The sequence below is a fragment of the Balaenoptera musculus genome, chromosome 3 (assembly GCF_009873245.2).
Source record: "Balaenoptera musculus isolate JJ_BM4_2016_0621 chromosome 3, mBalMus1.pri.v3, whole genome shotgun sequence".
Classification (NCBI taxonomy): Eukaryota; Metazoa; Chordata; class Mammalia; order Artiodactyla; family Balaenopteridae; genus Balaenoptera; species Balaenoptera musculus.
Window position 1 is genome coordinate 87710738 of NC_045787.1, and position 23273 is coordinate 87734010.

General features: G+C 34.3%; 1 protein-coding gene across 6 annotated transcripts in view; it reads left to right on the forward strand.

Moving 5' to 3' along the window:
- The window catches only part of FER (FER tyrosine kinase), a 462873-nt gene that overhangs the window by 109745 nt on the left and 329855 nt on the right, over positions 1-23273 (forward strand). For all 6 annotated transcript variants that reach the window (XM_036847883.1, XM_036847884.1, XM_036847879.1 and 3 more), the window contains 3 exons: positions 12752-12935; positions 15520-15657; positions 16276-16395. In XM_036847883.1, coding sequence (XP_036703778.1) covers positions 12752-12935; positions 15520-15657; positions 16276-16395 — 442 coding nt within the window. The remainder of the gene's footprint in view (positions 1-12751; positions 12936-15519; positions 15658-16275; positions 16396-23273) is intronic.

Below are 23273 nucleotides of genomic sequence, written 5' to 3' on the forward strand. Positions count from 1 at the left end.
TTCAGCATATGAAAGAAATGCATTTTGGATGCATGACCTACTAAAGACCAAAGTAGAGTTCAGGCTATGTTTATTGGTTATCAGTTTTGTTGAAATGACCTGAAAGTGTGAGGATTTGTCTTTTTTTGGACCTACTTATTAATACATGATCTATCAGCAGCTACCTTATGGCAAGAATGCTTTTCAGTGAATGGAGCTTAATATGATAGGACCTTTACAATGTCATAAGGAGTAATGGTGCTCTTAGTTATTAATCTAATTTGCATTGGGTTAAAGCTGCAGAAATTGGAGTGACAGCTGTAATATTTGCATCAGATGCTGAGATGTTATGTGGGATGGAATATGCTACATGATTAATTTATATTCTGCAGATAACTTCCTAAAAATAATATGAAAGTTCAATAATATGATTTGTCCCTATTTTGCTTAGTTTTATTAAGTAAACAAAGCTAAGTTTCATATACAACGAGATTAAGAGAAGTTATGTCCTTTTGCTGATTTTCCTCTATATTTTATAGGTGAGCTCCTTAACAATATTAGTTTTGGACTTGATTACTAGAAAGATGATATAAACAGATGCAGAAGGTAAAATTGTAATCTTTCTATAACTTTTAATTTTAAAAAAATTATTTAAGTTTAAATTTATTTTTTTAAAGTAAGAACTATATTAATTTGTGCATTTTCTTGTTATGTGCCAGGCACTGTTATTTGCATAACTGATCTTGTAGATAACAGAACATACGGAAATCCCTGCCTCCTTGAGCTTACATTTTAGAGCAGAAGATAGCTAATTAGTAAAATAAATAAATGAAACATATGGTATGTTAGGTGGTAAAAGGTACAGTGGAGAAAACATGGTAGGTAGATAGGATGTTGAGAGGATGATCAGGTTAGTTGTCATGGAGAAAGACATTTAAATGAAGAGTGAAAGAAGTGAGGGAGTGAAGCATGTGATTACCTGGGACAAAGAGTACTCCAGGTAGAGGGAAAAGCCAAAGCAAAGTCATTGAGATGGGATCATGTGTGGCATATTTGAGGAGTGGTATAGACACCTGTGTGGCTGGAACTGAGGGATTGATAAAGGAAAGGTGTGGAGGTATGAGATGAGGTCAGAGAGGAAGAATGATGGTGGGTGGTACGGGAGGCACAGCTTACGCTGGATCTTGCTGGTTCTTTTAAAACCCTTGGGCTTTTACTCTGAGTAAGATGGGAAACCATTGGAGGGTTTGAGCAAAGGAATGACATGAACTTACATTTTAACAGGATAATTCTGGTAGTTTTGTTGAGAATCATATGAGTGGTTGGGGAAGGATGTAAGTAAGATTACTTCTTAGGCTATTGGAGTAATACAGACAAGGGTTCATGCTGGCTTGGACCTGGGTGGTAGCAGCAGAGGTGATGAGAAGCGGGCAAATTCTGGATACATGTACAATTGATTCTTGTTATTTATGGTAGTTATATTCTAAAAAGTCACTGTGAATACTAAATTAGCATTAGCTGATTACTGAATCATTGCCCCTGGTGAGCATAACATAAGGGATTAGGTCCCTTTAAGCAGGGTCACAACATTTTCGACAGTTGATCAACACATCACTTTGTTTTTTGTGTGTTTCTGTTTAAAGACACCTTCTTTAATATATATTGTTGACTCATTAACATTGAACTCACAGCTAGCAGTACTATAACTCACGACTAAACAAAGCTATCTAACACATATTTGCTCTATCAGGGACATCACAGCCTCCTTGAGCATAAGAATACTAGGCAGCACTTCAGCACTCTGCTTGGGGGTCATTTTAAAATCAAAGTTACCATCGAAAAGCACAAAAATGCAAAAAATGTGGAACTAAATAGACTACAGAAAGGAGTTTACAGTAGAAGAGCTGAAACAAAAAGGCCGAGCATAGCTTTTCAACCTCAGTTGAGAATGTGTGTATCAGGTGACTCCTTTGCTGCTCTGCATGTGTGCATGTCCATGATTGACCTGAAAAGCAATGTGTGTATCAATTTTGGGATTAAAAAGAAATTTTAGGCAGTAGGTCTGAATTCATGGAAATATGGAATCCATGGATACTGAAGATTTATTATATACTGAAAGTAGAGCTTAAGGATTTGCTGATGAATTAGATGTAGAGTGTGAGAGAAAGAAGTCAAGAATGATTCCAATATTTTTGGCCTGAGCAATGGGAAGGATGGCATTGTTGTTACTGAGATGGAGAAAAATATAGGAGGAGCAGATTTGGAGGTGAAGATCAGGAGTTTGGTTTTGAGATTCTTATTAGACATCTAAGTGGAGATGTCAGATTTGCACTTGGATCTCTAATTTTGGAGTTCCAGGGAGACTTCTGGGGTTGAACTATCAATCTGATTGTTAGTTGATATTTAAAGCCATGAGAGTTGATGATATTACAAAGGGTGTTAATTAAGATAGAAAAGAGTCCTAAGTCTGAGCCTAACATTAAGAAGTCACAGAAATGTGGAGGAAATTGTAAAGAAGACTAAGATAAAAGGAAAACCAAAAGAATATATTATTCTGGAAGCCAGATGGGGTGAAAGGATTTCAAGGAAGAACAAATGATCACGTGATTTGCAGTTGCGTGCTGCTAAGACAAAAGATGAGGACTAAAGTTTGGATTTAGCAAAACGTACATTATTGGTGACTTTGACAAGAACAGTTTCAGTGGAACAGTAGAAGGAAACACCTAAATGGGATGGGTTTAAGAAAGAATGAGAAGAAAAAAACTGGAGATAACTAGTATACACAAATCTTCTTAGAAGTTTTGCAGTAAAGGGAAAGAGAGAGATAGGGAGTTAAGTAAAAGAAGTAGAGTCAAGGGGGAATTTTTTTTAAAGATTAGGAGCTATTGTAGCTTGTTTGCTGACAAAAATGTTCCCATGAAGAAGGAAAAGTTGATGAGGCAGCAGAATGAAGGAAGAATTGCTGGAGCAACGTGCTTGTTGTATAGGAGAGAATGGATCTAGTACCCAAGGGAATGGATTGGTCTTAGCTAAGAGCAAGGGCAGTTTATTCATTGAAATAGTGCAAGAGGGGCTACAGCCTTATTCAGATAAGAGGTTAGATAGACTGGTGAGAGCTTGTGGAATTTCCATTGAGATTCCATTTTCCCCCCTTAGTGGGGCTCATGGGCTTCCTCTTCATACTTATATGGTTCCAAATTCAAAATCACAAGGTACAAATCAGTAAGTAGATGGTGAAAACTTTTTCTCCCACGTATTACCCAGTTTTTTTTTTTTTTTCCTCCAAGGAAACCAATATGATGTTTCTTCTAGATATATTCTACTCATAACCTGTGGCTTTTAAACCACTTCATTAAGGATATTCATCAACTTATTAGATAACCTTGTATATTATAGCACATTATTAGGAGTTTTAGATCAGTGACTAGTTGGTTATCCATACTAAATATATGGTGATCTCTACACTCCCTCTTCTACAATTATATCCTAACATTATGATGACTGTTTTGTGAACCTCCATCTTAATTTTCTTGTCAAGCATTTTTAAGGAAGAGACTATGAATATGTGTCTCTCACAGAACTTAGGATGTCATGGACTCTGGATAAAGATTTAAAGGATGAATGCCCTTAATTTGCTGTAAATGTTGTTCTCCCACACACTTGACTAGTCTTATAAAGTAGAATGATAGTTTTTTTAAAAAAAAATTCTGGCTGTCTTTATCTATTAATATTACCTATAGTGTAAGCATACCTGCTTTGAAACATACATATTAAAACTAAGTTTTTTTCTATCACTGAGACTTTTAATCTCTAGGCTAAATAACTAAATTTTTTAGATTTAGTGAATATTCAGATACTTCTGAGCTTTAATCAATTTTTACAGCTTTCCATTTTTAACTTTTTATTTTGACATTATTTCAGACCAATGGAAATTTTGAAAGAATAATACAAAGAATTCCCATATATATTTCACCCATATTCTCTAAATATTAATATTTTAGCACATTTACTTTATCCTTTTCTTTGTCTGTACATGAGAGAGAAACAAAAACTGGTTCTTCTGTCCTTTTGACATGTTCCTGTTATTTATTGAGCACTTATTTTCTGGCTTATCTTATACTTTTTCTGCTCTAGGTCTTGCTTCATTTCCCTAAGGAGTCATAGTTCCATTTAGTAGAAAATAGTATTTAGAAACCAATATTTGGGCACTGGGTGTGCTCATTGCTACGAGGATGTCTTTGTTTTAGGTCCTTTCTGTGGATATAGATAAGAAATAAGCAAATGTACGCTCACACACACACACACACACACACACGCATCTGTGCCTATTTCTATACCTGTTGCTCTATCTATATTAAAACTGAAGTATTCACATTGATATTTCCAATTCCAGTTGAACACCAAATAGTTCATTCTGTCTTTTCCTATTTACGTATTTGTAATTTCCTTCTCTGACAGTGAGACACCTGGCTACTATTATTCACAATCTACTTACTTGTTCAATCGTAAAATAACAGAAGATAATTTCAGAATTGCTAATTTATGCCTCTGAAAAAAGAAACCTACTGACTACAGTTCAGTATTTGTTTAGACCTCTTTTTGTCTTTAGTCTTCCTCTGTAGTCAAATACTGTTTCCAAAGTTACTTGGATTAATGCTTTCCTTCCCCACTCCTTTCAGTGTGGTTACATTACTCACTGGGAAATACAGTTTGGTTCATTTGTTTCTATTGTGTCCCATTTTAGGTTGTTTTTCTGCTCTTACCCTTGTTGATTTTGTTTATTTATTTTGGTAATGGTTAGACATTAATGGTTTCAAAAGTCAGAACTGTACAAAAGTAGATATTTAGAGAACTATATCTTCTTTAACTATATCTCTTTATTTCTTATACAAAAACTACAGTATTATGATATGCTTTTTTATTTTGATTTTCTACCTGACATTGTATCCTGAAAGACCTCAATATTTCAGTTTGTAGATTTCTTTGTTATTCTTTTTAATTGCTGCATAGTACTTCATTATAAGTTATTCAAGCACTTTCCTGTGTATGGACATATAGTTTATTTGTAGTTTTTTCAGTTATTTATACTACTACCATGAATAAGCTTGTGTGTACGTTTTTTTTTTTATTGTTGAAGGAATATCTTAAGCATAAATTTCTAGATGTGTGAATGCAGAGTCAAAATATAAATGTGTGTGTAGTTTTGTTAGATATTGCCAAATTTCCTTCTATAAAAATTGTACCGATTTACATTCCCACTAGATATGTATGAGTATCAGTTTCTCCACATCCTTGCCAAAACAGTGTTTGCTAATTTGGTAGGTAATTTTGATTTGCATTTCTTTTATTATGAGTGAGGGATTGAGGTTGACCACCTCTTTATATGTTTAAAGCCCATTTTAAAGTATCTATTTTTTAGTGAGTTCTTTTGCCCATTAAAAAAAATTGAAGTTTGGTCTTTTTTTTTTCTTAAAATTTTAAGAATTTAAAAGGTATATTACAGTGAATAGCCCTTTATCTGTTATACATGGCACATACATTTTCTGTGAATTTGTTGGGTGTTGTTTGACTTTACGGTCTTTTGTTCACAAATGATGATACTTTAGCTACTCATACTGCTGTGAGAAATAAACTGTCCTTTGTCTCTGTCCCAAGAGTCTTGTCTCTTTTGCCCACATCCATGAAATTGAGGCAGCCTAACTTTTTTTTTTTTCTTTCTTTTTTATTTTTTTTTAACATCTTTATTGGAGTATAATTGCTTTTCAATGGTGTGTTAGTTTCTGCTTTATAACAAAGTGAATCCGTTCTACATATACATATGTTCCCATATCTCTTCCCTCTTGCGTCTGCTTCTCCCTCCCACCCTCCCTATCCCACCCCTCTAGGTGGTCACAAAGCACCGAGCTGATCTCCCTGTGCTATGTGGCTGCTTCCCACTAGCTATCTATTTTACGTTTGGTAGTGTATATATGTCCATGCCACTCTCTCACTTTGTCAGAGCTTACCCTTCCCCTGCAGAAAGAGAAAATAAAGAAAAATAAAAAGACACAAATCTTTGTCAAGAACATGAAAAGAATGAGATTCTACCCTACTTGGCAAGTTAAAAAGTGAGGCCCAGGGTAAGCCTAACTTTTTACCTTGCCAAGTAGGATAGAATCTCATTCTTTTCATGTTCTTGACAAAGATTTGTGTCCTTTTATTTTTCTTTATTTTCTCTTTCTGCAGGACTTTTTCTTTTTCCCTTTACCAAAGTCCCTTCATTTTAACCATTTCTGCCTGAAGTATTACCTTTCTAAGACTGCCTCCGTTATCTTCCATATACACTTTTAAGTCCCTACCTTGTAGTCAGTTCGGTGATCTACCATTACACGTTTTCAGTACTTTCACATGTAGGGTGGGTCTTCTTATTCTTATGGTGGTTTTAGATGAGTCTTAGGCATACTGCTAGCTCTTCTCTCTTTAGTGCATTTTTCTTTTTTTTTTTTTCAGAACAGTCTTTGGTGTCCATGAATGCTTGCAGTGGGAGGGTGAGAGATCATTTGCAAAGATTTGATGTTTATTTTTATTTATTTATTTATTTTTATTTTGGCTGTGTTGGGTCTTCGTTTCTATGCTAGGGCTTTCTCTAGTTGCGGCAAGCGGGGGGCCACTCTTCATCACGATGCATAGGCCTCTCACTATCGCGGCCTCTCTTGTTGCGGAGCACAGGCTTCAGACGCGCAGGCTCAGTAGTTGTGGCTCACGGGCCTAGTTGCTCCGCGGCATGTGGGATCTTCCCAGACCAGGGCTCGAACCCGTGTCCCCTGCATTGGCAGGCAGATTCTCAACCACTGCGCCACCAGGGAAGCCCTGATGTTTATTTTTCTACTCATTGAAAATTTAAAATTTGGACATTCTCTGCCTATTATACTGAGGGTGCAGGTTTTGTTTTTCTTTTTGTTCTTTATTATATTTTTAGATGATATTTGGGAGATTCAGAATTATGCTGCTGCCCAGCTACTCAGAATCCCCCCAAGCACAGCTTTGCTGTTAGAGAATATAGCTTTGGGACTTCCCTGGCGGTCTAGTGGTTAAGACTCCGGGCTTCCACTGCAAGGGGCACAGGTTTGATCCCTGGTCGGGGAACTAAGATCCCTCAAGCCACGTGGCCAAATAAATAAATAATAATTAAGAAAAAAAAGGGAGAATATAGCTTTGACCATGGTATATCATTCAGTATATAGGTTATTAAAAGACTGTGGGTCAACTGAATCTAGCAGTCACTATAAGCAAGGGAATGGTATTTCCTTGCTTGATATTTCCAAACTAGAAAGCTTGCTTTTTAAAGGTATTTTATATTGAACTTTAAAATATCACTGTTTTAGTTCCTTGAACAGTTTAAAACTCATAATGCATTTCAATAAATATTTCTTGATTGATACATCAGATTTTCTTATACTAGGAAATTTATTAAAGCTAGCACACTATGGATGCACATCTTGTATTTTTTAATGCTTCATAGGAGCATATAATCAAAAAGGTTTTTTCAGCTCTCCAAATTCTGTCTTCTTTAGCCTTTGTTGTTAACTGTGCATTGTGACAACTTTCTGCCATTTGATTTCCATCACAAGCCAATGGATTGAGAAGAGCACACGATTTAACTCCCAGGATTAAAAATTAGAAGCTAAAATTCCGATTAAATGATCTGCTTGGGTTGCACAGCTAAACAAAGGAGAAACTGAGATGAAAATTGACTCAGAACATCACTGAGTAAAATAGGTAGCTCATTCATTGTTCCCACATATCATACTTGAACTTTAACTTCCAAGTGAAAAAACAGATGCGGACATTTAGGCCAAATAACTTGTAAGTTAAGATGAATTCTCATTCATTTTCTTTTTACTCAGAGTAGTAAGTAAACGTTACGTAGTTGAGGTGGAACGTTTTGAAAGAAAGGAAAAATGTAAGGTGGGAGAATGTTTATTTATCCAAATCAAAGCAGAGACTACTTGCGGTTTACTTTTGGAAAATAATCACTTCTCATTTATTATCCAGAAGCTTTTCACCATAATATTTAACAAATGGTAAATGCTTCAGAAGTTTATAATAAAAAATACTTGACTTTCTAGACTAGCTTAATGGCTAGTCTAGCCTGTCTCTTATAAATGTCAAACATACATAATTGAGTTTTGCTGGCTTCATAATATTGTTTGTGGCATGACATGTTGTATACACACTCTGTTATTACAAACATTAAACGGGTTTGTCAACAAGTGGTGGAAAAGAATTGTAATTCAATCTCTTTGTGAATTTCATTATGTGGAGGAGGAAAAATTGAATGTTTTTCTCCCTGTTAATTGACACATAGAATAACTCCATTCCCTGCTTCAGTGCTTCTCATCATTTGAAAAAAAAAAAAGCATACAGCAACAGAGGTATGATTCTGTGTCTGTCATTAGAATGTATTCACTCTGTGTACTTCACATTGATTTTAAGCTCAAATGTAGTTATTTAAAAGTTAAGAAAGTATAATATTGATCTGAGATATTCTGAACCAAAAAGCTGTGTGGCAGGAATGGTGGTGGGTAGTATTTTGCAATATATTTTACGTGAATGGAATTAAAAAAAATTTTAGTTGTAACTTTGGTTTTCACACAGTATTACTATTTCTTGAATTTACTTACATAGTCTCTTTGGGACCCTAAATGTTTATTTTAAAACAAATCAAGAAAAAAAGTACAATAGGATCCCGTTTCAAATCATGGCAAGTGAGCATGTTTTTGAAACTTTTTGTTCATGTCTACAAGGGAGGAAGTATGGGGTGCATGCCCAAGTACATCTTATAACCAAGTGCACGAGTGTCTATGAGCGTAGAGGACAACAAACGAACCAACAAAAGAGCCCTACTACAGCATACCCCAATTTCAGTTTTAGACCCAAAGCTGTTTTTAAAGAATCTTTTAGCATTATGTATTATTATTTTAATGTAATGGGTTCTGCCTCAGATGTTTTCAAAAGCATATTTTTTCTAAATTTGCTAATGACCACTGGTAAGCTGTTGATAATTAGATTTTGGCTATGATAGCCTTCTTCAGATTGTTGGTCATACACTGTATCTGATAAAGAGAAAAAAATTATTTGGGAAGTTCTTAACTTTTCTAATGTAATTTTGGATTATAAAATCTTAGTGAGCTGAGTGTTGTGTATTTCATTCGTCATTTCTATACCAGCTAGAAGGACAGATGGGTGGTGTGCAGCTTAAAAATCTGTGCAATAGGAGGACAGATGGGCGGTTTAAATGGTTTAAATGTCTCCATGAAAATGTTTGTGTGGAGAGCTTGACTCTTGAAGTTACACTAAAAAATCTAAGTAATTAATTGGGAATAATAGAGTTCATATAAAAAGCAATATTTTTTTTTTTTAATTTTTATTTATTATTTATTTTTGGCTGTGTTGGGTCTTCGTTTCTGTGCGAAGGCCTTCTCTAGTTGTGGCAAGCGGGGCCCACTCTTCATCGCGGTGCGCGGGCCTCTCACTATCGTGGCCTCTCTTGTTGCGGAGCACAGGCTCCAGACGCGCAGGCTCAGTAGTTGTGGCTCACGGGCCTAGTTGCTCCGTGGCATGTGGGATTTTCCCAGACCAGGGCTCGAACCCGTGTCCCCTGCATTGGCAGGCAGATTCTCAACCACTGTGCCACCAGGGAAGCCCCAAAAGCAATATTTTTAAAGAGGTGACATAAAATATGGACTTCATTGAATTTACTAGTTATAATTTTTAAACTTATAATAAAAATCAACAAATTAGAATACAGTACTCAAATATTGTTACCTTATTTTCTTATTATGAACACGTGGACCCCAGAAGACTTCTTTATTACTTAGAATTAATTTATCTGCATAATTGTACATGAACTTTTGAAACGTCTGTTGTCAGAATTTGTTGAATTCCAAGCAACAGCAACTTAAACTAGTTTAAAAATGATGAATCAAAAACAAAAAAAAGCAAAACAAAACCAACTCAAGGAAAAGGGCCTTAGAAAGGGCTGTTCTGGCAACTTCTGCAGCAAATGTTCATGGACTTTCACTCCAGCAAGTGTTCAGGCATTAATGTGACATAGCTCCCAGCCGAAAGATTGGTACCTATTTCGTTGGGAATACAATTTGGATCTTGGGTGGTATCTTCACATGGGAGTATCCCCCTGACTCATGTGGGTAAGCAGAAAAGGGGGTTGTCATTTTAGAGGAAGGCTGCAGGGCTGGCCATAGATGTATCAATTGTACTGGCTCTTTTAGAGATGTGTTTCTGCAAGAAGGATGCTAAGTAGCAATGTTTATGGGTAAATAAATATAGTATTCTATGAAAAAATTATTAAAGTAACTGAACATGTAGGCAGGTGTGTTCCTGCGAATGTTAAAAAATCATTTGTGATTAGTATTATTGAAGTGGTTTATTAATTCCTAAGTTAATGCCATACAGAGTAAGTTACAACTACTCTAGGGATTTATATTAGATGAGGCAAAATATTTATTGGTTTCCGAATGAACATTTTAAAAAATTCATAATTCAAATGATAGAATTTTTAAAAAATCACAGAGCATCCTTCATAATAAGGGGAAGAATTTTTTAATGAATTTCTTATTTCAGTTATGTATTTAAAAATTTATATGATTATTTACTGGTTCATGGTGTAAAATATATTATCCTGTGGGTTGCAGTCAAAAAGTGAGAAAACCCACTCATTTGATGGCTAATGTTATCTTTTTCTGACTCCTTCAGATCAGAACTGAGTTAATATATTTGCTCCCATCCTCCCACTGTAGTGAATCTCTTTCACTCTGTATTAGAATCTCTTTGTAGTCAGCTGTGAAAGGGTTAGGAAATATACCCTAGTGATTAAGTTATTTTCTCGTCAACAAGTTCTTTATGTTATAAAGTGAAATAGGTTATCCAGGGCAACATTTTATGAACAGCTTGGACAATTATGAATATCCCTCTGAATAGGAACCAGCTAATGGTCTTTGGGTAGAGAATTATGCTCTGTGAAATATTATATGCAGCTCCCCGGGAGAAGTCAGTGGTGGTTCTAGTATCCAGAAACACTAGAATTTGTTAGTAATAGAGACATACCAGTCTGCTGGAAAGTTCTGTTTCCTTTTTCACCAGCTGGATGTAGTTCCTTGCCTCAGAATTAGGAAAGTGATGAGAAAGGCAAGAGAATTGTTCTAATTCTATTGCTATACCTGAGCATGGTCTGAGGTTTCCTCTGTCTGCAAAACCCCTGGCCTTTTCTCTGCTTTTGGCACTCGGCTGAGGACATTCTCCAATATGGAATACTTTTCTGACTCCTGTCTATAGGGAATACTCAGATGGATGCTGAGCCTGAACAGATTGGAAGCAGAGGACAGCCTCTGATGACTAAAATTCTCAACATAAGATTTATTTTGTGGAAAGATTCATTTGGAGGAGTCTCCTTGGATAGAGGGCAAAAATTAATATATACTTTGAAAAGTTTATTCCCTAAATCTAAATAATTGACAAGAAATATTTGTTCAGTTTGCATCAAACATTGAAGATCTGCTTAAAAATTTCATTTATTTGTATAGTCATTCATTTATATTACCAGTCTGTAAATATTTTCTGAATGATTTTAGTAAAGGAACCACAGAAGGTATTTTTTTTTTTTTAATTAATTTAATTTATTTTTGCTGGGTTGGGTCTTTGTTGCTGCGTGTGGGCTTTCTCTAGTTGCAGCGAGCGGGGGCTACTCTTTGTTGCGGTGCATGGGCTTCTCATTGCGGTGGCTTCTCTGTTGCGGTGAGCGGGGGCTTCGGGAGTTGCCGTGCGTGGGTTTAGTTGCTCCGCGGCATGTGGGATCTTCCTGGACCAGGGCTTGAACCCGTGTCCCCTGCATTGGCAGGTGGATTCTTAACCACTGCACCACCAGGGAAGTCCACAAAAAGTTTTAGTTCATAAAATTATCATCTCTTAGACTTCTTCTGCATCAAGTTTAAATTTCTGTGCTTGATTTCTAAGTCATTCACAACCTAAAACTGTCCTACCTGTACAGACACATTTCCTTCATTTCCTCAAAACTTGCTGTCTTTGAGCTTACTGCTTTGCTTGCCGATGGAACATTGCTTTTTCTCTTCATGTTTTCACTCAATATTTCAAATCACTAGACCATGGGCTGTATGTCAAAGACTCTGTTTTGCCAAATACTCAATTCTCAATGTCTAGCACAGTTCCTGGGGGTGAACAGTTAATATTTACTGAATGAAAGGAAGTAAGAAATGGAGAAAGAGAAGGTGAGAGGGAGGAACTGTTGTCTATCCTGTCTTTCTTATACCTTTCCAGACTTGCCTCATCTTTTTAGGTCTGTTTTCTCCACAGTCTCCTCTGACTTCCCTGGTCTTCATTCATATCTCAAACCTAGACCTCAAAATTTAACATTATTTACAAACTTTCTTGTTTTCTTGGTTATACAGTTTCACGTGCACTGTTGTTCCAGTTTGGTGTGAGCTCCTTGAAGATGAGAAGGATCATATATCTGTACAATTTTTCAAAAAATTGTCCATTAACCTTTATTCACCAAACATTTACTGCAGTGCATGCTTCCTTCAGAGCATCCTTTGTACAAAGTACTGGCAAATAAACATAGTATATGTTCAGTAACCTTTTGATTATTCATAAAATGTATGAGATAACATGAAATAGTGGTAACTCAGTTTGCACATAGTGAAGATAGAACTTTTAAAATTATCTCTTTGCTAACTTTATTCAATGTTTTTTTCAGGGAAAGAAACTGAAAAGGCTAAGGAACGTTACGACAAAGCCACAATGAAACTTCATATGTTGCATAATCAATATGTATTGGCATTGAAAGGGGCGCAGCTTCATCAGAATCAGTATTATGACACTACACTTCCTCTGCTTCTGGATTCCTTACAAAAGATGCAAGAAGAAATGATAAAAGCACTGTAAGATACATTTCCTATTTGATATAAAATCCCTTCATAAAATGATTTTAACATTTTTTTTTCTGCTAGTTCACCTTTCGTATAAAAATTGTCTTTGTTTTGTAAGCTGCATCATTGAACTAGCTCAATGGGTATTTCACACCTCTTCTACCTTGTTTTTCACTTCTGTTATCCTTTCAGTTTACACTCACTCATCTCCGCAACCTTCTAGCTAGCCCCAAGAATGTCTCTTATTTTTGTATGTTTTTGTTTTGCTCCAGTTAGCTAGAAATTTAGCTGAAAAAAAAAAATCTTTAGTTTGACAAGTGTTAGTTTTTGTTTGTTTGTTTGTTTTTTGCCGTGCCACACAGCTTGTGGAATCTTAGTTACCCAACCAGGGATTGAACCTGGGCCCTTGGCAGTGAAAGCACAGATTCCTAACTACTGGACTGCCAGGGAATTCCCTTGACAAGTGTTAAGAAGTGGATATCTACCTCCAGAGGACTGGGTTTAAATCCTGAGCAACTGATAAGCCCAAAGGAAATAATTTTTTGGTTTATTTGCCAGCTTTTTGTTGTATGAGATTAAAATGAACAAATGTTTATTGAAGTTCTGCTGTATGCAAAGCACCCTGGTGCTTGCAGATGTAGAGATGAGTAGCTCACAATTTTTCCCTTCAAGGAGCAAACAACGTTGGTCAGTAATTCAAATGCATACACGTTTACCATACAGATCAATTCAATATGCCACCCTATGGTAGACTTCATCTCCTTTATTTGCTGGTTTAGGTGATCCCCCATTTCCCAAAAAAAGATAAAGTGTTTTTAGTCAACTTGAATATGTCAACTTTTAAGGGTATTGATGAAATAGTGAAATGTCTACTTAAAATATTTAATTCATAAATTTAGTAATGTCTACTTTAAATTACATATTGTTGATCTATAAACGTTTCCTTTCCTACTTTCATTTTATGAATCAATATTTTCTCAAACTCTCCATATGAATCTTCAATAATAGTGTCTTCATCATCACAAGAACATCCTTTTTTGAGACATATAATAGTTTCACACAGTGTATTATCTTTACTTTGTAATAAATTTTTTTAGACCTAGCATTTAAAAAAATCCAAGCATGATAGTATCACTGAAATTGAATCCTATGTCACAAATACTCATTCATATAACATTAGGAGACTTCTTCCTTTTTTTTTCCCATTTGTCTTAAAGATGTGTTAATGATCTCCACATCATAACCACTTACTGTTTTGCTTTTTAAGAATTATCTAGATAGTCTTATTTACATTAATATCATTCAGTACTTTCAATTGTGAGGTCATAACCCCAGGGATATTTACTAAATCTGTATTAAGTTTCTCTGCCTCCCTCTTTTCTTTAAACTGTGTCTATCAGGTGATTTCTGTAATCATTCCAAGCTAGCATTGCCTGAAGCAGTTTGAATTTAATTTTTTTTTAACCCAAACAGTATTTTGCTATTCAGAATGAAGTAATTGAGAGAATGCTTCATAGTAAGAGAGGTTTTGTAGGATTACTTTTTATGAGTGATGACTTTGGAAAAGAAAAACAAACAAGGCCTTATATTTATTTGGGTATATGCAGGATAAGCTTGTTTGTCCACATTTTTAAGGCTACTAATGAGCAATGGTATATTTTTACAGCATAGCATTCTTTTTTTTTTTTTTAAATGTGTGTTTTTATTTATTTATGGCTGTGTTGGGTCTTCGTTTCTGTGCGAGGACTTCCTCTAGTTGTGGCAAGCGGGGGCCACTCTTCATCACGGTGCGCGGGCCTCTCACTATCGCGGCCTCTCTTGTTGCGGAGCACAAGCTCCAGACGCGCAGGCTCAGTAATTTTGGCTCATGGGCCCAGTTGCTCCGCGGCATGTGGGATCTTCCCAGACCAGGGCTCGAACCTGTGTCCCCTGCCTTGGCAGGCAGATTCTCAACCACTGCGCCACCAGGGAAGCCGGGCATAGCATTCTTAAGTTGGGGATTGGGTCTTTGTAACAGAATAGTTTTTCCTTTTGCATTTATTAGATAAGTCCAATAACTTTTATGATTATTTTTACTACTAACTGGAGGTTAGGAGAAGAGATTAAGATGTCATTGAAGGTATAAACCAATTAAACTCTCTAAGTATAATATGAAAAAGAGCAGAGGCCCAAGAGCAAGAGAAGAACCAGGAGCTAGGGCATGTGAGGAAGCGGCAGGCACTGAACGAAACATTAGATAGACAGGAGTTGATCCACAGTTCCATGTTACGGAATCAGCATTTCAGTGGTGATGTTTAGAAATGGAAAGTGATTATTAGCACTGGCTTACACTTTGGATATGTTAGATAGATATTGGACGATGTAATGCCTTAACTGTAGATCATTTACAATTATTATATTATATCAAATGTAAGTTGTTAATCTGTACACGTGTATAATCTCTTCACTTCACTATCCAGGTATATGAAATAAGGTGGTGTGTTAAATCACCATCTGTAAAAATTGGCATTATATTTCATATTGTTTTAAATCCTTTTTGGGCCTATGTTTCCCTGATAAAACTTTAAAATGTTGTATAATTTTCTTTTCTTTTCAGGAAAGGTATATTTGATGAATACAGCCAGATAACCAGTCTTGTTACAGAGGAAATAGTGAATGTCCATAAAGAGATTCAAATGTCAGTTGAACAGATAGACCCTAGCACAGAATACAATAATTTTATAGATGTTCACAGGTATGTATGATATTTTCATTCTTCTTTCAGTATTTATGACAGTATTACTTTTTTTTTTTAACCATATAATATTTAACTGAATTAAAATAAGAAATATTGAAGAGCTTGTTAGGAAATAGGCTATTTCATATTAATTTGTTTTTAATTATTTTCAAAATCCTTTCTCAATGATGATAACTATTTAATTTATATAATGAACTTGAAAAGTTTTTCAGTTGTTACTACATCGCTGCTTAAACCCATATTTAATCCATGAAATTGTATTTTCTTTTTAACAATTAAATAATAATAAACTTACGGTTTTCTGTTTGTGTTAAACTTTATAGTAATAATAATCAATGATTTTTTCATGCATGCATCATCTTATTTTATACTCATTACCATTGAGGAAGGAATAAAGCAGGTTAATATCTGTATTCTACAAATGAGGAAGCTAAGCTGAAATTACTTGACTAGATCTTTGAGGCCTAAGATTTAGTTTGATTTATTCTATTTGTTTTTACTCTACTTTGTTAACATAATTTTAAATAAGAACAAATATTCTGCCTTTGGTATGTACTAAGACATATTATGATAGTACATTCATATTGATCAAAATTATTTGGCATACTTTACTAGAACGACAGCTGCTAAAGAGCAAGAAATTGAGTTTGATACTTCCTTACTAGAAGATAATGAAAATCTACAGGCAAATGAGATTATGTGGAATAATTTAACAGCAGAAAGTTTGCAAGTAATGTAAGTATTTAGAAAATCTGAAGCTTAAATATTAGTGTTACTACTTATCGTTAAATTTTATCAGATTTAAAATTCTAATTTTTATTTTCTTGGAAGTAATGAAAAGTAAATTAAACATGAACTGATCTTTGGTCAGAGTGAAATGTTTTGAGAAATATGTTAACTTTACCCATTATCATCACTAATTTCGGTAATTCTGAAAATCAAAATTCTGTGTGATGTTACATTCATTTGCCCAGTTATTGCTGATATCTTATATTGGAATAATGCTTTATTTTTTCCAAAATTTATAGAAATTTTTTTTATCCCTTTCATTCTCTAAATAGCAGAACCATTTTGGAAATGAGGACAATGAGTGTTAGAGATAAGAAGAGACTTATAGATGTCAGAAGCATTTAGTATAAAAATTTGACTTTTGAGTTCTTTTCTCTTTAGAGAGGGTACCTTCTGTTATAGGCTATTATATCAATTCCTTTTTCACTTTTTGTTATTATTGCATAAAATTTTAAAAGAATTTTGAGAAATCTTAATGTGTTTTTTGTCCTTTTCAAACATTTAAGGCTATTAACAGTACATTTTAAAATTTAGAAAACATAATTAAGGCATTCTACTTTTAAAGTATATTTAAAGATATTTAACCTATCTGCTGATTTTGTTCAGGAGCAACACAAAGAAACTTATATTTATTAATAAGTGTTGTATGTACCTATACCTGTGTGAGAACTACAGCTAGAAATGATTACATACTTATTTTCTTTTCAGTATTGGACATGTTATATCATCTGACTTATTGAAATTTTACCTCAAAAAACACAGCCAAAAGTTCCTATCTATGTAATTAAACAATCTTCCTTCTGTTGTTCAGTGACATTGTAGTGTTACAGATAATTAAGTGGTAGGATCCTGGGACTAGCTCTTGGTAAGGGGTTTAATGTCTTTAAAGTTGGCCAGATGGGATGAAGAAACTAACAAATGCTTGTTGAATTACCTCGTCCAAGATGAAGGCTTAATAGTTACGGGGGACTGACTGTTGATGAGAGGAATGGAGACGTGGGAGTACCCTGCATTAGAGTGTCTTTTTGAGAAGCCATAATGCGATTCTTCAAGCTATTTCTCAAGTTTTAAGACCCTTCTCAGGAATCTCTTTTTGACTTTAGATATACTCTTACAATGTCAGCTATCTCTAAACCAGTGGTTCTCACCCTGGGCAATTTTTGTTCCCAGGGGACATTTGACAATGTCTGAGACATTTTTATTTATCAGTTGGGAAGGTAGAGGCCATGGATGCTGCTAAGCAGCCTACAGTTCACAGGACAGCCTCCAACAACAAAGAATTATCTGCCAAAAATGTCAGTAGTGCCAAGGTTGAGAAACTCTGCTCTTAACAATAGAGTTGAATGCATGTCATAAAATAGATGGTAGAGTTTCTCAATTCTTGTGCAGTGACAAATTCCATTCCTTAATTCCTGTGCTGCTTGGTGAAGGAACATGACATAAATTACTCTTGTTTTTTTAAGTCATCATATTACCCCCAAATAATTCATTCATTTATTCATCAAAATATATTTACTGTGTGTTTAAGGTTGTAAGGTTTAATACTTTCAAGGAGTTTATGCTACAATTGATTAATTTAATTTAATACACCAAGAAAGAATGAGCATATAGATATTGGAGTGTTATGAGGTAAAATTAAAAATAGCTACCTGTTATAAGCTTATGTAAAATAAGAGATTTTGTGACTAAAGAAGAATTTGTTTTATTGCTTTTTAGGGTATAATTAGAGCAAAACTAGTTATATTCATAAATCATTATTTCTTAATTGTGGTGATGAAGCAATGAACAAAAATGCAATAAATTAAAGGTAATAAATCTTTGATAATGTGATAGATTTAATTGCTTACCTCTTACTGAGGCAAAACTTTAGCTATATTTTGTTGAACAGTGTCTAAATTCAGGATATGAGTTTAAGATTAGACTTTCCTCAAGAATTTTATTCCAAGAATGAGTTATTCAATGTGTCTATTGGCACTGTTAAAATATTCTAAATTAATTCCATTAAAACATGTATATGTATGTATATGTGTATATATGTGTGTATATATATATTTTAATGTAAGAGGAAAATCTTCCTTTTTACCATAATGTTAGTGTATTAAATGTAAACTTATATCTTTTCTTTACTGAGGCATTGATTTGCTAATTTTGTTGTTTATGTTGGAATATTAGGTGCAATAGAAATGAATGAAACAAATGAACACATAGTTTCCAGAAAAATAAACACAAATGACCAGTAATCCTGTGACAATTAAAGAAATACACATTTTTTAAAAAAGAAGCTATTTCAACTACTAGATTGGCAAGGATTACGTAATTTTATAGTACCCAGTGTTGTGTAGGATATGGGAAAATAAGCCTTCTTATAAAGTCTTGGCAGAAATATAAATTAGTATAACCTTTTGGGAGAATAATTTGGCAATATACATCAAAATTCAACTTGCAAACCTTTTAACTTAGAAATTCCACTCCTAGGACTTTAGCATACAAGTACGCAAAGATATATGTACAACCTTAACATATTGAGTTGGTTGGGTCTGAATCCTGACAGTATGGCTTATTACCTTTGTGAAAATGGACAGATTATTTAATCCTTTTATGCCTCATTTTCCTCAAAATGTAAAATGGTAATAATAATGGCACCAAATTCATAGTGTTGTTGTGAAGATTACATGTATGAGTAAATGTGGAAAACTTAGAAGAGTCCCTGGCACATAGTAAGTTCTGTGTATTAGTTTTTTTTTTTTAATTGAAGTATAGTTGATTTACAATATTATATAAGTTACAGGTGTACAATATAGTGATTCACAATTTTTAAAGTTTATACTCCACTTAGTTATTACCAAATATTGGCTATATTTCCTATGTTGTACAATATATTCTTGTAGCTTATTTTATATATAATAGTTTGTATGTTTTAATCCCCTACCCCTACACTGTCCCTCCCTACTTCTGGCTCCCCACTTGTAGCCACTAGTTAGTTCTCTATATCTGTAAGTCTATTTCTTTTTTGTTATATTCACTAGTTTGTTATATTTTTTGATTCCACATATGAGTGATATCATACAGTATTTGTCTTTCTCTGTCTGACTTATTTCACTTAGCAAATACCCTCCAAGTCCATCCATGTTGCTGCAAATGGCAACATTTCATTCTTTTTTATGGCTGAGTAGTATTCCATTGTATATCTATACAGCATCTTTTTTTATCTATTCATCTTTGATGGACACTTCAGTTGCTTCCATGTCTTGACAATTGTCAGTAACATGGCTATGAACATTGCGGTACATATATCTTTTCAAATTAGCATTTTCATTTTTTCAGATATATACCCAGGAGTGGAATTGCTCGGTCATATGGTAGCTCTATTTTTAGTTTTTTGAGAAACCTCCATACTGTTTTCCACAGTGGTTGTACCAATTGACATTCCTACCAGCAGTGTATGAGAGTTCCCTTTTTCCACATCCTTGCCAACATTTGTTATTTATGTTCTTTTTTTGATAGCCATTCTGACAGGTGTGAGGTGATATCTTATTGTGGTTTTGATTTGCATTTCCCTGATGATTAACGATGTTGAGCATCTTTTCATGTTTCTGTTGGCTATCTGCATGTCGTCTTTGGGAAAATGTCTATTCAGGTCTTCTGCCTATATTTTAATCAGGTTGTTTGTTTTTTTTTTTGATGTTGAGTTGTATGAGCTGTTTATAAATGTTGGATATTAACCCCTTATTGGTCATATCATTTGCAAATATTTTCTCCCATTCAGTAGGTTGTCTTTTTGTTTTGTTGATGGTTTCCTTTGTGATGCAAAAATCTTTAAGTTTAATTAGGTCCCATTTGTTTATTTTTGCTTTTATTTCCTTTGCTTTAGGAGACAGATCCAAAAAAGTATTTCTATGATTTATGTGAAAGAGTGTTCTGCCTGTGTTTTCCTCTAGGAGTTTTATGGTTTCCTATCTTACATTTAGGTCTTCAATTCATTTTGAGTTTATTTTTGTACATGGTATTAGAGAATTTTCTAATTTCATTCTTTTATATGTAGCTGTTCTGTTTTCCCAGCACCACTTATTGAAGAGACTGTCTTTTCTGCATTGTATATTCTTGCCTCCTTTGTCATAGGTTAATAGACCGTAAGTATGTGGGGTTTTTTCTGGGCTCTCTATTCTGTTCCATTGATGTATGTGTTTGCTTTTGTGCCAATACCATACTGTTTTGACTACTGTAGCTTTGTAGTATAATCTGAAATCAGGGAGCATGATTCCTCCAGCTCTGTTCTATTTGTTTTGGCTATTTGGGGTCTTTTGTATTTCTATGTATTGGTTTTTGTTCTTGTTTTTTAAATTACTGCTTGGGGTGGTTTTGTACATTAAGGACTCTGAGCACAATGCTTAGGTTTTTCAGGGGCCTCTGGCTATGTTTGAGATCTGAAAAATTTTTGTTAATTCCAAAATATGAAAAGAAAACTGTTACAAGGTATAATATTATGTCACGTTCATTAATTATTAAATTTGGTATATACAAAAACATTTCAAACAATTTGTAGGTTAAACTTTCTCACTTATTAATATCTGTGTATGAATGAGGGTTTCTGAGAAATCACATATATATGTGTGTGTATATACACACACACACACACACACACACACATATATAGTTTGGATAGAGACCAAGGATTATACAGGTCTCAAAACAGTGGCAAAACACTGGAAACACACTAAATATTCATCAGTAAGGGATTGGTAAATGAATTATGTTAGGTCTATACTAACCCCACAATTTTCCCATATTATTCAGGTTTTAAATAGAATAAGATAGGTTTTTATATATGCTTGTATGGAAAGATCACCAGAGTATATGATAAAAAGCAAAAACAAGTTATAGAATAACATTTATGGAATGAGTCTATTAATAAAAAAGTACATATATGTTTGTATATACATAGAACATATTTAGGAATGGAGGTGAATCAATGGGGTATGTAGGGAAGCATGTTGGGGCCAATATTTATAATAATGTTAAATAAATGTGGTTTTATTTCTCATCTGTTTGCAGTTTTATTTGAAAACTTATGTTAGCATGGCTCTCTCCAGAATATTAGCTATTTATTTTCCTTCCCATTATGTTAGTTCCTTATCCTTTCACTAAACCTTTGTTCCTTAGTCACATTGCTTTATGTACTTTTAGAATAGAACACTCTTAAAGCTCTTTTTGAAAATGCTAATATTTTATGGCCTGTGCTTCTTTTTGTTCTATATTTTTTCTTAGCCCATCTAAAAGCTCTAATGCATTAATAAAGAATGGTATTAAGGAAAACTTCAGAAACATTTTTCTTTTTGTTTTGCATTCCTTTATGTTTGTTTAAGTGATCAGTGACCCTATCCTTTGTGAAAGGTTACATTTGTTTGGAAATGAGAATCATTAATTTTTGACTTCTGGAGAATTTTTCCATAAATAGAAGTCATACTGGCAATCTGTCGGACTGCTGATTAGTAGTGACTATGAAACAAAGAAAAAATTGGATTACATTTCTCTTGGACTCTTCAGAATTCTTGGCTGGATGTCAGATGTTGTGGGTGATTTATTAACATCTTTGTTGAATGAGTGAGTGAATGAAGATGGTTTTATGGAGATATTTCGGGGAGTTTCTGAATAGCGAATCTTGTCTCTGGCTTCATATTAGGATCACTTAGGGAGCTTTAAAAAATGCTGATGCCTGGGACCTGACCCAAACCAATTAAATCAGATTTTCTGAGAGTTAGATCTAGGCATGGGAATTTTTTGTAAACTTTCCAGGTGATTTTAATGTGCAGACAGGATTAAAAAATCTGCTGTATCCCGTTAAAACTTTTTGTAGAAATGTGTGTTTTACTTTCTAGGGGGAGGGTGTGTGCAAATTTTCAGAGGGCTTCTTAACCCAAAATGGCTAAGGACTACTGCTTTAGTTGAATATCTTTCATATTAGAACAATGTCTTTTTTGTTAAACTTTTCTAACTTATATTCTTCAAGTTGTATAGCATTATTGGGGAAAAATTAGCATTTTTACAGTAGTCTAACTGGAATTTCTTTTTAACTCTGTTTTTTCTTCTGATCTACCATACTTCTGGACTAGTCTTGACTTGTAAGGTATTTGAAGTTTAAAGAGCTGCCCTTTCCCTGAGGTTATCTCTTTCACTTTGCTAGTCATAAAAAGATACCTGTGAATTTTTTCTTTTTTCTTTTTTTTTTTAGATTCCTAAATATAGCATAAAAATTATTTTCATTAGCAAACACTCATAAATTTAATAGTTTATATTCTTGGTTGCTCTTTATTGTATCATGTAGAGCTTTCACAAGTAAATGCATGAGATTCTGAGATTATTACACAATTAGTATTTATATCTAAAACAAGATTATACAGTGTTGCTGCCTGCCCCCTTTTCAGATTTGATGGAAATCTAATGATATAATAGTAAATGACAAAGTTACTGCATTTACCCATCTAAATATGTGCCACAAAGCATTTTTATCATACTCTCATTATTTATCTATCAGCTATAATTATAAAGGTAATACACCACCCCCCCACACACACATATGGAGAGAGAGAGAGAGGAATTCAACTCAGCTATTTGTAGGTTGTTTGTTTATCTCCTATTTATTGGAAATGTTTTTGCATGGTAGATCACTATGTGGTAGAGGGCTATTTCTCAGCCGCTGATAATTTTAGCACCTGAGATCATGTATGTGCCACCACACATGCGTTCAGGTTGTATTACCTTCAGGCTTGAATCTGAGGTTGCTTCCTTTGTCTCTATCATCTACAGCCTCTCTCCTTCCCCTCCAG